The sequence below is a fragment of the Eubalaena glacialis genome, chromosome 2 (assembly GCF_028564815.1).
Source record: "Eubalaena glacialis isolate mEubGla1 chromosome 2, mEubGla1.1.hap2.+ XY, whole genome shotgun sequence".
NCBI lineage: Eukaryota > Metazoa > Chordata > Mammalia > Artiodactyla > Balaenidae > Eubalaena > Eubalaena glacialis.
This window is the reverse complement of record NC_083717.1, coordinates 107,962,424-107,976,311: the sequence shown is the minus strand read 5'-3', so window position 1 is coordinate 107,976,311 and position 13,888 is coordinate 107,962,424. Positions and strand designations below refer to the sequence as shown.

General features: G+C 48.2%; 1 protein-coding gene across 1 annotated transcript; it reads right to left on the bottom strand.

Moving 5' to 3' along the window:
* TGM7 (transglutaminase 7) lies at positions 1–13,099 on the bottom strand. Its single transcript, XM_061181452.1, is given in 13 exon segments — positions 1–160; positions 417–550; positions 2,403–2,563; positions 3,044–3,370; positions 3,839–4,081; positions 4,524–4,627; positions 6,133–6,271; positions 8,448–8,625; positions 8,706–8,834; positions 11,228–11,346; positions 11,937–12,182; positions 12,617–12,799; positions 13,084–13,099. Coding segments are annotated over 13 exon segments (2,139 nt in total).
* Positions 13,100–13,888: the final 789 nt, after the last annotated feature.

Below are 13,888 nucleotides of genomic sequence, written 5' to 3'. Positions count from 1 at the left end.
TCAAGAAGCCCTTCCTGCAGCAACGAAGATGTACTTGTAGCCCTTGATCTCCTTGATCTCGTTGCTGCTGATGAGGACTTGCAGCTGGTGGGGTCCGGCTTTGATGGGGTAGAGGTCCAGTTGAATTTGGATGGTGTGTCCGGCCACCAGAGTTTCAAGACTGAAAGTCAAAAAGGGCCTGTTAGTAACTTGAGTAACTGCTTGGGTGGGTGATCTGGTTTCCCCTCTTCGTCGGTAGCACCTCCCACACCCACCCACCCCCCACTCAACACCACTGAGCTCAACCTTCCCCAAGGAGGGTGGGAAGGTGGGGGAAAGGAGGCACCATCCAGGAGACTAAGGACCATCCTATGACCACACGAGGCACCCCCTTATCTAAGACCAGCATGAGACAGGTGGATAGCCATGGTACTTACTCATTTGTTATCTGCCCATTGATGAGGTCACTGCCCTCCAGAACCATTGTGCAGTGACTCAGAGCCACCGAGAGGGTATTGGTGAGCGAGATGTGGAATCTCAGGGCCTTGCCCACCTCGGCCCTCTCGGACACCTGTGTGCAGAGAAGACAGGGATATCATGGGCAACTGGCCTCATTTCCGCACTCAGTTCAGCAACCTCACTTCGCCATCCCTCTGATGACCACCAGGGACTGCTCACTTAGCACGAAGATGCTGCAGGGGCGAGAACATGAGCCCACAGTACTCACGGTTAACACATACACTGGCCTGCCTTAGAAGCTCACAGTACTACTGGAAGCCACCACCAACTGGGAATTGGCACCAAGTGAAATCTATTTCCCTCCCCGTCATCTAGCTCAGGATGGCAATTAGATTTCAACTTAAGTGCCAGCTCCAATCCGTTAGTTGTGGCTGATAGGAATGGTGTGTTTAAAAGGATCCTGAGGACAATCCAGAGCCAGTGAGAGGGTCATGATTGATTAGTAGTGTCTGACACAGGCATGGGATAAGGAAGTGGTGTCATGTGTGCCATCGGTGATGTCATTCTGAGGCCCAAGTTGCAGGATATGTTAATGGCAGAGCCAGGACCTGACCCAGGTGTCCTAGACCCCAGTCAGGATCTTTCTCCCATGCTGCTCTGTCTTCATATGTATTAGCAGACCCACTCTGAGTTTTTCCAGGCATATTCAGTGCATCACATGTGAGGTCTGTGTCATAGGGCAGCATGGCCTTGACTTGTGATTGGGAGGCAGGGATCCATCCTACTCACTTCTAGAGCCCTAGCGCCTAGCACAGTGCCAGCCAAATGATGGATGTTTGGTAAACGAGTGTTGAACTGAAATGATTCGACCACCCAGATCATACTGGGGGCATGTTCTGGCTCAATCAGAGAATCAAGGAGAAGGAAGAACACATTTTGACTTCTCTGGAATTCAAAGGAAAGAAACAAGTCCTTTGTACTCTAGTGAGTGTGCCAAAGTTGAACAAGGTCAAAATAGCTTTGGCATCCAGCATGGTCACACAAATCATCCTGGGGTTCCTTAGCAATGGGGACCAATTAACAGCCTACTTGCCATCTGATGTGTTTGCATTGGATCCTGTGGTAACCAGGGCTTTGTGTAATGGGCAGGGCCCTCACCTCAGCCCCAGGCTTGTGTCTGCTCTTGTGATTCTGCCCACTGTTACCCCCTGCCCCCTCATGGAGGCTGCCTGGCATCACTTGGCCTGACGACCTCACAGCATGCCCAGGTGAAAACTGTCAGGTGGCCAGATGGTTTATGATGTGGAGCCACTCACTTCTCTTTCTGGCGGGGGTGGAGGGTGCTGTTGACAGATCCACCAGGTGCACAGTCAGGTGGGGATTAGGCAGTGGGCAAGGCCTTCAGGTAGGAGGGAAAGTGGGGAAAGGAGGCTTCAGAGGAAGAAAACCCTGGTTATAGGACATGGAGATCATCCCTGCCCTCCCGCATTTACCCTTCCTTCACCTGTATTCGTTCCTCATGCAATTGCCTTGCCAGCCACTCAAGCCTCTGAACGTGAAATGTGAGGCTCACCTTTCATTTGTTTCCTTCTTCCTTGTCACCCCTGTCTTATCAGGTGACAAGGAATTTGGCCTGAGTCTCTCTCAAACCTGTCTTCTCTACTTCATCTCCCAGATACTGCCTTTCTTGTCTCTTTGCCTCTGCAAAGCTACTTCCTTACTTAAAATGCCTTCAACTCCACCTCGTTTCTCTAGAGTGTCTTCCTGTGCGTCCTCTGTAAAATGTCACCTCCTCTGGGAAGCCTTCCCTTTGCACAGAGTGCAAGGGACCACACCATACTGCACTTTAATCACCTGTTTGGTGTCCAAGGCAGGGACTGTGCCTTGTTAGCTGCTGTACCCCCAGCCCCTGAACTGGGTGAGTCAGAGGGCCCCTGGGCCCCATCTCTGTCCAGATGCCTTACCTCAGTAGATAAGTGGGGAGGCCCTAGGGAGATATCTTTTAGGACCAGCATGGACCTCCCTGTCTCCTCCACCTTGGCTATGCCAGACACACAGATCAGCTTTTCATCCATCAGTTTGTTTCTATAATTGTTGTAGGGTAGCATGAGCAGCCACTGTGTCTCTAAGCACAGACAAAATACATCTTGAGTCCAGGAATGGGTCTCGGAAAGAGAGAGTGAAAATGTGTATGTGTGAGAGAGGAAAAAATAGTTTGTGTTTGAGAGAGAATATGAGTGTGAGTCTACGTGTGTGTGTGAAAGTGTTTGTGTGTGTGTGTGTAAGAGAGAGAGACAGATGGTGCTTACCCTGTGCCCCCGACCCCCCGAGGTCACTGCTGTGTTTCACCTGGTGGGATGGCATCAGAGGTACAGTATCTGACATTCAATCTCCTGCCAACAGCAGCTTCACTGCCCAACATGTGTGCGTGTGCGTGTGTGTGTGCATGTATGTGCGTGTGTGCATGTGTGTTCATGTGTGTGCGTGTGTGCATGTGTGTGTGCGCGTGTGTGTGTGTGTGCGTCTGTGTGTGTGGGGGGTGCCTTGTTCATGGCCCCAAGCTTCCCTCCCTATATGTGCCTTTCCAGGCCTGCCTCATACTCACCCTCCTCGAAGTCCAGGGTCAACTGCACTATTTGTCTCCAGAGGGGCTCCCAGGTGCCACCGTCGTGCAGCAGGGTCTGCACACAGAAATTCACCACTAGGCGGATGGGCCCCTGGGGTTGGGCTCTATCTGCCAGACTCCGGGCATGCAGCTTCGGCAGCAGGTCCTGGCCCCACTCAGGCTTCCTGGTCGGGTAAAGCTGCAGCTGTGCTGGCTGATCCTCAAAGCCCCCAGACCCCAGCAGGTCCAGGAAGGGTGCAGAGGCCCTCCAAGGGCCCAGCATTTTCTGGGAGGCCTTCGTGAACACAGATCGCTCCTCAGCGGCTCCTGACAGAAAGGAGAGCCTGGAAAGACATCAGTGGGGAGGGGTCAGGAGGACCAATGACCTTCTTGCTGGAAACAAGGCACCCAGCAACTCCCAGGTCCCCTCCCGAAGCCTCAACCACAAGAATAGCTGCCTAAGGAGACAACACAGCATCACGGCTGAGAACAAGGGGATTGGTGCTGCTTGGTGCTGGGCTCAGACCCTTGCTCTATCACAGTCCCTTCATCTCTTGGTGCTCGGTTCAGTCACATATAGCCCAGGGATGTTTCCTTGCCTCATAGAGTTGCCAAAAATTTGGGTTATATGAGTTCCTGATTATAAGCACGGGGTGGTGTTTTTTGTCATCTTTTGTGGAGGCGGTGGTTAGGTGGTGATGGTTTCAACGTGAGAGCCATCCTCATGTCCCTTGGGAGGCAACACAAAGGAGGTTACAGCTGCCCCCCTCCCTGAAACACTGGGGCCCCAGGCACCTTCTGGGTACTTGTAGGAGCTGGTGATATTCTGGCTCTGGTCTGACCCTACCATCTTGGTGCTGATTTCCTTCCCGATGGAACTGATGTTATGGGCCAGGATTTCCTGGGCCTGGCCATCCTCCAACAGCCAAACAACTTCACCAGCGTTCACCTCAGCATACACAAATGGGGTGTCGTAGGGCAGGTGGACTTTCCCTTCCCTGATGGCCTTTATGGAGGCAGGGCCACAGTGGAACGACCCTGTTCAGGGAACAGGAGTTGTGGACCACTAACTTGGCTGCTGACATATGGACCAGGGCCAGCGGGTCCTGGCCATGGGAGGTAGAGGTAGGGAGATGGGATGGGGAGGGGCAGCGGCATTAATGACCCTCATCCACGGGGTGCTCTCCAGTTCCCATTAATTCATCTGATGCTCACAGCCACCCTGGGAAGCAGCAGTCATCACCTTCGTCTTCCCTACTTTACAGGTGAGGAAACAACTGAGAGGTCCAGTGACTCATCAGCTCACCCAACTGCCAAAGGCAAAGTTAGACCCCTGACCCGAAGTTGTCTCTGCTACGACTTTGGAAAGCGGATGAAGTGGGAAAGGCATCGTTCCTTTCTGGCCTCCTGCTCACAGCGTCAGTCACCCCGACCGGCGTCCCCACTGAGCCCAGACCCTTCCACAATGGTCTGCTCTCACCACTGCTGGTTTGCTGGGGAGTGGGGTCCAGAACCTGCCACCCGTTGTATCCTGGAGGGAGATCTTTCTGGATCATCCAGCACTTGTTCCAGACATGGAAATTCCTGCAGAAAGCAGTAAGGAGAAAAGGACTCACGTTTTCAGAGGATTTGCCAGGTATCAGACCCTATACTGAGTGCTTTATATCATTGTTTCTTCTTCTTTTTTTTTTTTTTACATTTTATTTGGAAGTAATTTCAAGCTTGTATTAAAGTTGCAAGAATAGTACAAAGAACACCCATATACCCAGTTCACCTGTTGCTAGCATTTTGCCCCGTTTGCTTTATCACTAGCTTTCTTTCAGTGTGGATATGGAGATTTCTTAGAATAGAGATCTTCCCTTGCATACTCTTGTACAGTTATCAACCTCACACATTTAATATTGATACTATCCTTTTATCTACTTTACTGTCTATATTTCAATGTTGTCAGCTAATAACGTCCTCTATGGCAGGGGTCCCCAACCCCCGGTACCGGCCCGTGGCCTGTTAGCAACTGGGCCGCGCAGCAGGAGGTGAGCAGCGGCAAGCGAGCGGAGCTTCATCTGCCGCTCCCAGTCGCTCGCATTACCGCCTGAACTATCGCCCCACCCCTTCCGTGGAAAAATTGTCTTCCACAAAACCGGTCCCTGGTGCCAAAAAGGTTGGGGACTGCTGCTCTATGGCATTCTTTTCCACCCAGTTCAGGATCACACATTGCATTTAGTTGACCAATACCCTTTGTGTCCTTTGATCTGGAAGAGTTCCTCCGGCTTTGTTTTATCACATTGACATTTTGAATACAGTATTTATTTATTTATTTATTTATATCAGAGTGGCCCTCATTTTGGACTTGCTTGCTGTTTCTTCATGATTAGATTCAGCTTATGTGCTCACAGACAGAATTCTACACAAGTGACATGTCCTTCCTAGATACACTACTGCTCATTGACCCAGAGAAGTTTTAGCCCTCGAGGAGCCCAGAGAGGGAGGGAGCTCCAAGGACGGCAGCTAGTTCTCATACAATTCAAAGGTCGTACCTGGAAACTGGCTGGAAAAGCAAAAACAGGAAATCAGATGTGGGGTAGAGCAGAGGAGAAAGGAACCAGAGGAAGCGACTAGAGATCCAAAAATAAAGGGACACACAGAGACACACACAGACGTATATACACATGCCTGCAGAGAGGGAGTGGGGCAGGGAGAGGAGAAGTCAGCAGAGACCAAAGGAAGTATGCAGAGGCAGCTAGTCCTGGCTTTGCCCTGACAGAGAAACAGAGAAATGTGCAAACAGAAAGGCTCAAAGAAGGAAGAGTAAGACGAAACAGATTTTGAGGTCAGTATTCAGAGGACGCATGACCTATTCATTTGGTTGCCAGCTTCAGAATACATTATCCCGTAGTCTTCTATCTCTGAAATGAGCTTGATGTGATGATCTGATTAGCCAGAACAGCTTTCTGGCTGGGGGACTTATTCTCTGAGAATCGGCAACAGTGTACGGGGCAATATTTCCTCGAGGCCAGAGAGCATCAGGTCAGAATTTTCCTACCCTACCTGGAACGGAGCAGAGACCTGTAGGAGACAGTGCCCCTTACCATATTTTGTCTCGTTTCTGAGTTGGCAGCATCTCTGCATGTTGGTCATAGTAGGTGTCGATGGTCAAGTTTGCATCCACGTTGTGTGCAGAATGGAAATTGGAAACGACACGGGTTGGAACACCTAAGCATCTCATTACTAAAGAGAAGAAAAGCATGGGGACTAACTGAGTTTATTTCAAGAAGAATCATTGGTTTCATGTGCATACTTTCTCACTTTCAAGCTGGAGGAGAGAAAAAGGCCAAGATTCTTGCAGATCCATACCTGTAACTCCTTTATCCTCAGAGCACCTCACCCAGGCCCAGAACCTTGTGGCCTACCTGCCCTATCCATAGTCTCCATTCCACCAGGAGAAAGAAATCATTTGAGGGTCACTTAACAATTAACAACAACTCAATTTATCATTTAGGGATTTTTCCATTCAGCAGCTTTCCAAACTAAAAACAGAGAACCTAAACATTTGATAATTTGAAAGAAAAATTTAAAAAATTAGACCTATGCTGTGGCCAGAAGAGAAGCTGTGTGACCTTAGGTAACTGGCTTAACTTCTCTGGCCCTTAGTCTTCTTATATGTAACAAAATGAAGAGTTGGACCAGATGATTTTCAGTTCTGAAATTCTGGATCTGTATTTATACTCAAATAAAAGGGTTTGGAGGAAAGAAAGAAATCAAAGCACAGATGGAAGAGCCAGATAGACTTACAGTGATATGTGGAAGACAGAGACAAAGGGAACCTTGCATGTACGAGGCAATGACCATCTTTGATAAGACAATAGCACCCTCTTGTGGCTTCTCAGGAATCACACAAAGCAGCCACTACATCATCGTCATCCCCACCACCACCACCACACACACTTGACCAGGGCCAGATGAAATTAAGCCGAGAGCCAGGTGTGACCTTTGGAACACAGGTCCCCACCTCTGCAAGCAAGGTGAGGAGTTTAGAGAGAGGTTTATCCCACCCCTGTCCTGCTTAGGAGCAGATGGTGCCCACTGAGGCTGCTGGGAGGATTGCAATGCTTTGAAATGTAAGAGGACTATTAAGATTGACCAATCTTTTTGTTTCGACTCATTGAAGATCCCCAAAGGACGCCACCTGTCCGCAGTCGCCCATCCACTCCCAGCACAGCTCCTGGGCTTTTCACAAACCCTTAACCCTTGGTGAGAGTTAGACCAGGGCTGCAAGTGGCCAGAGGCAACTTGGCAGGAGCAGCTTTCCCCTCGCTCAAAGGTCGTAGACTCTAGAGCCTAGCTGAGGGGAGAGGCTCGGAGGTGGAGCAAAGATGCAGACCTAGACCTTCTCCCTCTCTTTGCAGGGTCTAAAGGCCTGAGCCCCCCTCCTTAACACCTGCCTAGTCAGGGACATCCCAGCCCAAGGCAAATTTGGCTGTACTAAATACTGGCACTGTGCTGAGCATCTTCCCGTGAAAACAAATGAACAAAATGAGGTCACTTGATTTGAACGCTCATATTTAAACCTCTCTGCTGTCTGTAGCACCTGTACATAACTGCCAAGCTATGCTGCCCCTCTCAGAAAAGTCTAGAACTTTGTCTTTGGACCCTGTCTCTGTCCTTCCCATTCTGTGCTCCCTCGTTCTCCAACTCAGAGTCAACACATCGGTTCAGTAAACATTTCTTGAGCATCACAATGTAACAGGCAGCACTGTGTAAGGTACTCCTGCCTCTTGGGGGAAGATAGGCAGGCACCGCAGTGCTTTCCATCTTTCCCTCATCTTCACAGATAATCTGATCAATGACTTGGGACTTAATTGTAAATAACTGATAATGCATAAAACATGGATGCTCCTTAAGGGTAGTCAGCAAAGTAGTAAATCTCCCATTGTAACTCCTCAAGAATCTCTCTGAGAAGTGTTTGGGAGCCACCAGCTCTGCCCACAGATGAGATCAGGTTTCCAGATTATCTGCTTGCACCTCAAGTTTCCCTCAACCTGCCCCTGACTCCAGGCTCACCTTGAGCTGAGAAGCCTGAGCAGGTGTCAGAAAGAAGCCAGTTTTGCCTCCACTTTGGGACCACAAGCTCCTCTATCCAGGTGACAATTTTAATAGCCTAACTGCTCCATCAAGGAGACTGAAGAGTGATTGCAGCAGGTCACCCCTTCCCTGGTTATTGCAGGATTCCTTGAGACTATAGAGTGTGCTGGTTAAGAGCCAAGTGACCACCACTCCTTAGCCATGGGGCTGTGGACAGGCCACAGTTAACTCAGGTGAAGTGGAGATAATCCCAGCCCGACCTCGAAGAGTTATCACGAAGAGTCAATAAGTGATTCTGCATTCCCATCTCCCCCTCACTCACCGGTACACATAACAGCTGCAAATACCCAGCACTGCCCATACCTCACAGGCTGCCTGCCCCTGGCCGCCCACTGTCGCAGGATGGCCACGCTGCCCGTCCACTCCAGTGGGCTGACCGCCTGGGAGTAGTCCTCTCTCCAGCTCCCCTGCAGCACACCGCTGTCGTCATTGCTGTTGATCTGCAGAGGAGAGACAGGTGGGTTTTCGTGGTGCAGTGTGGGGGAAGCTCAGGCAGGGCCGGGGAAGCTTCTGGCCTTACCATGGCGCTCACCACCCTGCAGACATACACTACATTGTTCCACTGGGAATAGTCTTTGGATGGGTTCTCTAAGAAGTACAGGCTCTTGTTCAGAATCTCAAAGCGGATATCTATGATGTCCTCTTCAAACTTCCAGGGAATTTCAAGCAAGAACAAAGAGAAGAGTAAAAACGTCTAGAATTCTGAAGCCAAGTCAGTAACACCGACGTTTAGGGGTGGGGCTAAATATCAGACAAGTTCCTGCCTTCAAAGAGCTTATAAGTCAAGTTGGGAATGTGTTAAGATTCAGAATTTTGAAGAACTAACCTGTGTGTTTCTGATGGAAAATGCAAATGGATTTTGGAGAGATAAGAGTCAGCTGAAGGCATCAGAGAAGGCTACTGGAGCCAGTGGGCTTGGAAGGACAAGGTAGACAGGAAGAGAGCGGGGTGGAGGCGTTCACCCAAGGTCTTTGGGCGTGATGGGTACCAGAGACAGAGGCTCAGAGATTTTCCTTCTGGAGGACTTGCGAGAGTAGGAAAAGATCGGATGGATAAATATAAGGCCAGGCATGTGAGGAGAGGGAGAAGAGCATGGAGAACCTTCAAATCAGGTAGAGGGTTCAGTGCTGATGGTGTTGAGCACAGGAGAAGCCAGTGTACACTCATGACACACGTCTACAACATGTATTTGCTACATGTGTCGTAACCCTTTGGGCTGCCAAATGGTATTTTTCTAAGTTTCAAAAAATTACACAAGTTGTTGGAGAACAGGGAACCTGATCTTCCTCAGCAAGGCTCCCTGCTTCCTGCCCCCAACCCACTCTTCCCTCCCGGTGGGTGTGGACAGGGCTGAGAAGGCAGTGGGAGGCGGAGAGAAACTATCCCAGCCACGGCTGGTGGTTGAGAGTAGAAAAGCTGCCCAGAGTCAAAGGTCCCCCGCTGTGTACCCTAACTGGATATTTGGTGTTATTAAAGAATTGCTGTTCATTATTTCAGTTATAATACTGTATTGTGGCTCAGTTTTTCAGAGAGTCGTCATCTTTTAGAACTATATTTGGAAGTATTACTCGATTAAATGATATGGTAATTTGCTTCCCAAAAATCCAGTGATGAGATGCGAGGAATGGGGGAGAATACACCAGGGATTGGCAAAGTTTTTCTGTAAAGGACCAGATAATAAATATTTTAGGCTTTGCAGGCCATAGTGTTTCTGTCTCAACTACTAAATTCTGCTATTGTAGCATGAAAGCAGCCACAGATGATACCTAAATGAATGAGCATAGCTGTGTTCCAATGAAATGCTATTTATTAGACACTGAAGTTTGAACTTCATATAATTTGCACATCACAAAATACAGTTGGCCCTCTGTGTCCGTGGATTTTACATCCATGGATTCAACCAATAGGATCAAAAATATTAGGGGAAAAAATTCCAGAAAATTCCCAAAAGCAAAACGTGAATTTGCTGCACAGTGCAAGCAACTATTTACATAGCATTTACATTGTTTTAGGTGTTATAAGTATCTAGAGATGATTTAAAAGTACATGGGAAGTTGTGCATAGGTTATATGCAAATACTATGCCACTTTATTTTTTATTTATTTATTTTTTGGGGGGTGAAGTTGAAAAGAATAGTTTTATTGTTTTGCCAAGCAAAGGGGGCCACAGAGGGCTAATGCTCTCAAAACTGAGTGTCCCGACCTGGAGGGGATAGTGAGGAGTTTTATAGTAATGGTTCAAAGAGGAGGGTGTGATCAGCTCATGGACTTTCTTCTGATTGGTTGGTGGTGAGGTAAGTGGGAGTCAGCATCATCAACCTTCTGGTTCCACCCGGTCCTGGGTCCTGCCAGTTGTGGCAGCATACAGTTAACTTCTCCCACCTGGCAGGGGTTTCAGTATCTGGTTTCAGGACTTAATGAAGCTCAGGTTCTTGATGTCTCATGGCAGAAAGAATTCAGTGAGAGACAAAGTGATAGGTAAGAAGTGGATTTATTTAGAGAGATACATATTCCATAGACAGAGCGTGGGCCATCTCAGAAGGCAAGAGCGGCCTATGCCACTTTATACAAGGGACTTGAGCATGCTTGGATCTTGGTATCTGTGGAGGCGTCCTGAAACCAATCCTCTGCAAATACTAAGGGATGGCTGTGTTATTTTTTTAAATTCTTTTTTTCAGCAGTTTATAAAGTATGAAAACCATTCTAAACTCTTGGGCCATGCAAAAACAGGCAGTGGGCCACATCTGGCCCACAGGCTATAGTTTGCAAATCCCTGATATAGATGAAACAAAATACACCATAAATTGATCACTATTGAAGGTAAGAGGTTCATGGAGGTTCATTATAGTAGCCTGTCTACTTGCATTATGTTTTAAGTTTTTCATAAAATATTAAAAACTGAGAAAGAAAGACACCTCCCCTTCCCTCCTTGTGCCTCTCACTGGATGGGAAATTGGTCCAGCACTGCACATCCTGACTTCTGCTAGAGGCACTTCATAACCTAATAGAGTTGTCTAAGGCCCACTTCAGGTGACAATGTTACCTGCCCATAGTTCCAGGGCCAGGGGGTGATGACTCTTTCATGATCATTGTAAACAAAGCCATAGTCCATCATGATATACTCCTGCAGCAGTATTTCACTTGGCAGGTAGACGTCGTCCTCTGAGCAGTTAAGAATAGCAGAGGGGGCAAAGCCCCAAACCAAAAAACAAACAGTAATAAAATTAAAAACATTAATGACAGTATCTTGCTGGATAATCAGATAAGCAATGTGTTGATGGCAATAGAAATCAAGACTGGACCCCTTAAAAGTCTGTGTGCTTTTCTAGAGGCCAGCGATATAATCTATACTTTAAAAAAAGATGATCTTTTCTTGGTTATAAAAGCAGCAAGCTTTTCATAGAGATTTGGAAAATATGGATGACAGAAAGAAGACAATGAAGATCACCCCTTCTTACTACTCAGAGACACCCATCGTTACATTTTAGTGTATTCTGGCTGTGCTCTCTTTCTCGGCACATATATGTAATTAGGATCATATGTGTTCCATTTCCTAGTTGATTTCACTTAACATCACACCATGAACATTTTCATCATGCCATTAAAAATTCTCTGTAAAGATGATTTTTAGTGAGCACATGGTAACACATTGCATAGATGTGCAGCATTTTATCTTCAGGGCTTTCTAAGTAGATCCTCACAGAGTGTTCCCAATGGATCAGTTAGAATTACAACCTGTGAGCAAGTTATACCTGCACTCCAAGGGTTAAAAAGCAGGATGAAAGTCCCCAGAGGGTGGGTTGTGCTGTGACCAGGGCCCTAAGAGATCTCCATCTTCAGAGTGTAGGGACCAATGACTGCATTGGCCGGTGTGAAAAGGGAGACAAAGAGCGAGTTGGCATGAATGGTGAAGTCAGAAGCACTCCAGACATTGCCTTGTCGGGCCTGGGTGAGCAAGAAAGTGGCTCGGGTTCCCAGCAGCTCTGTGGGCTCTGGTCCTGTGTAAGAGAGAATGACCCCAAAGTGAGGTGCAAAATCTATGTGACACGGTTTCAGGGGCACTGGGAGGACCCTTACCTTCTCCTACCACTTGCTAATCCTTTTACTGCCACTGGGTGTCCTTGGACACGCACTTAAGATCTGTGGGCCTCAGTTTTTTAATCTGTAAAATGGGATCGTAGTAGTACCCACCTGAAAGTCTTGTCACAGGGATTAAATGAGATAATGTGTGTGAATTTTTAGCACAGTGCCTATTGTGTATTTAAAAGTTGTCTGTTATTATCACAATCTTAGTTTGCTGAGTTGGCCAAATCTTTTCTTAACAGCGCCAATAGGGTCCCGGGGGTCCCAGGAGAAGAGAGGGGAGGGCGGTTCAGAAAGGAGAGGCAGGGGCCCTAGAGGTGAACTTTGTCTTGGGGAGGGGTGGGCTCACGTGTCGCAGCCACCAAGGTGATGTAGTCGGTCCCAGAGTGGAAGGGTCGGTTGAAATGCAGCTGGATTGTGAAGGACTCACCGTGGCGCATGATGAGCCGCTGCAGGCCCATCTCCTGCGTGTGATGATCCTGGTTGTTCCTGGCGTTCTGCAGGTCGACGGACCTGAGCTCCAAGGCTGCCACTGGGACGGGGGGTGGCGGGGGGACAGGTCACTGCCCAGCTGTGGCTCCCTGGGCTCAGCATCCCCTGACACTTCTTGACATTTCGTGGCACCTGGCTCTGACTTGGGTAAGATTGCTGTCCAGATCTTAGCCCTCTGCCACCTGCCCCCTAGTCTCAGGACTCAGCCTCAGAGAACATTTCAGCATCGTGATCCCAGTGACCTCTGGACCTGGACCTGGAGCCACAGTGCTCGAGAACTGGGGTCCCAGACAGCACAACATTTCCAGATAACTGAAACTTAACCTCGAAGTGCCGCCATGTACTCTTAATCACTTTTGTTGACAATCTTTCTAAAAATTATTCTATTATCCTGATGATAGAAGAAAGAGCATACTCGAATTTTGTATGAATTAAGTCAATGAGCTGACTGGAGGCTGGGACCTCAGCTACAGGAAAGTCTCTGCTTTAGGATATGGGGGAGGGTGGGCACCTCAGGGTTATTTGCAGCTTATTTCTTGCTTCTCAGCTATGTTGCAGGTGGATGAGGGTACTGGCTGCTTCCTAGGATGTACACTTAGTGTGTAATTTTAAAACTCTCATAGCATAATGGGCAAGGTGCAGGCTCTCACCATCTTGGCTGTGAGACCTTAAGCAAGTCACTTAAGGTCCCTAGACATCAAAAAAATGGTGACAATGGTGTTCCTACCTGCTAGAATTCATGTGGGCATTAAGTGAGGATTCACAAGTAAAGACCTTAGCATAGTGGCAGGTGCAGGGTAAGCACTCAGTCATCAGTAGTTGCTCTTAGTACTGATAATAATGCAGCCTCAGATTGCATTTGCTTTGCTATTTTTGCTGGTGATAAAAATTCATTAAGTCCTTTCCCCCAGTAGTACCTCAGTTTATCTCAGTGGTTCTCAACAGGGGCAATTTTGCCCCCTGGAAGACATTTGGCAAAGTCTGGAGACATTTTTGGTTGTCACAACTGGGGGAGAGGCTGCTACAGGTGTCTAGTGGGTAGAGGCTGGGGATGCTGCCAAACAGCATCCTAGAGGAAAAACTCATGTTTGCTCCAGCCAGTTTTTGTGCCATTTGCATTTTGAACTTT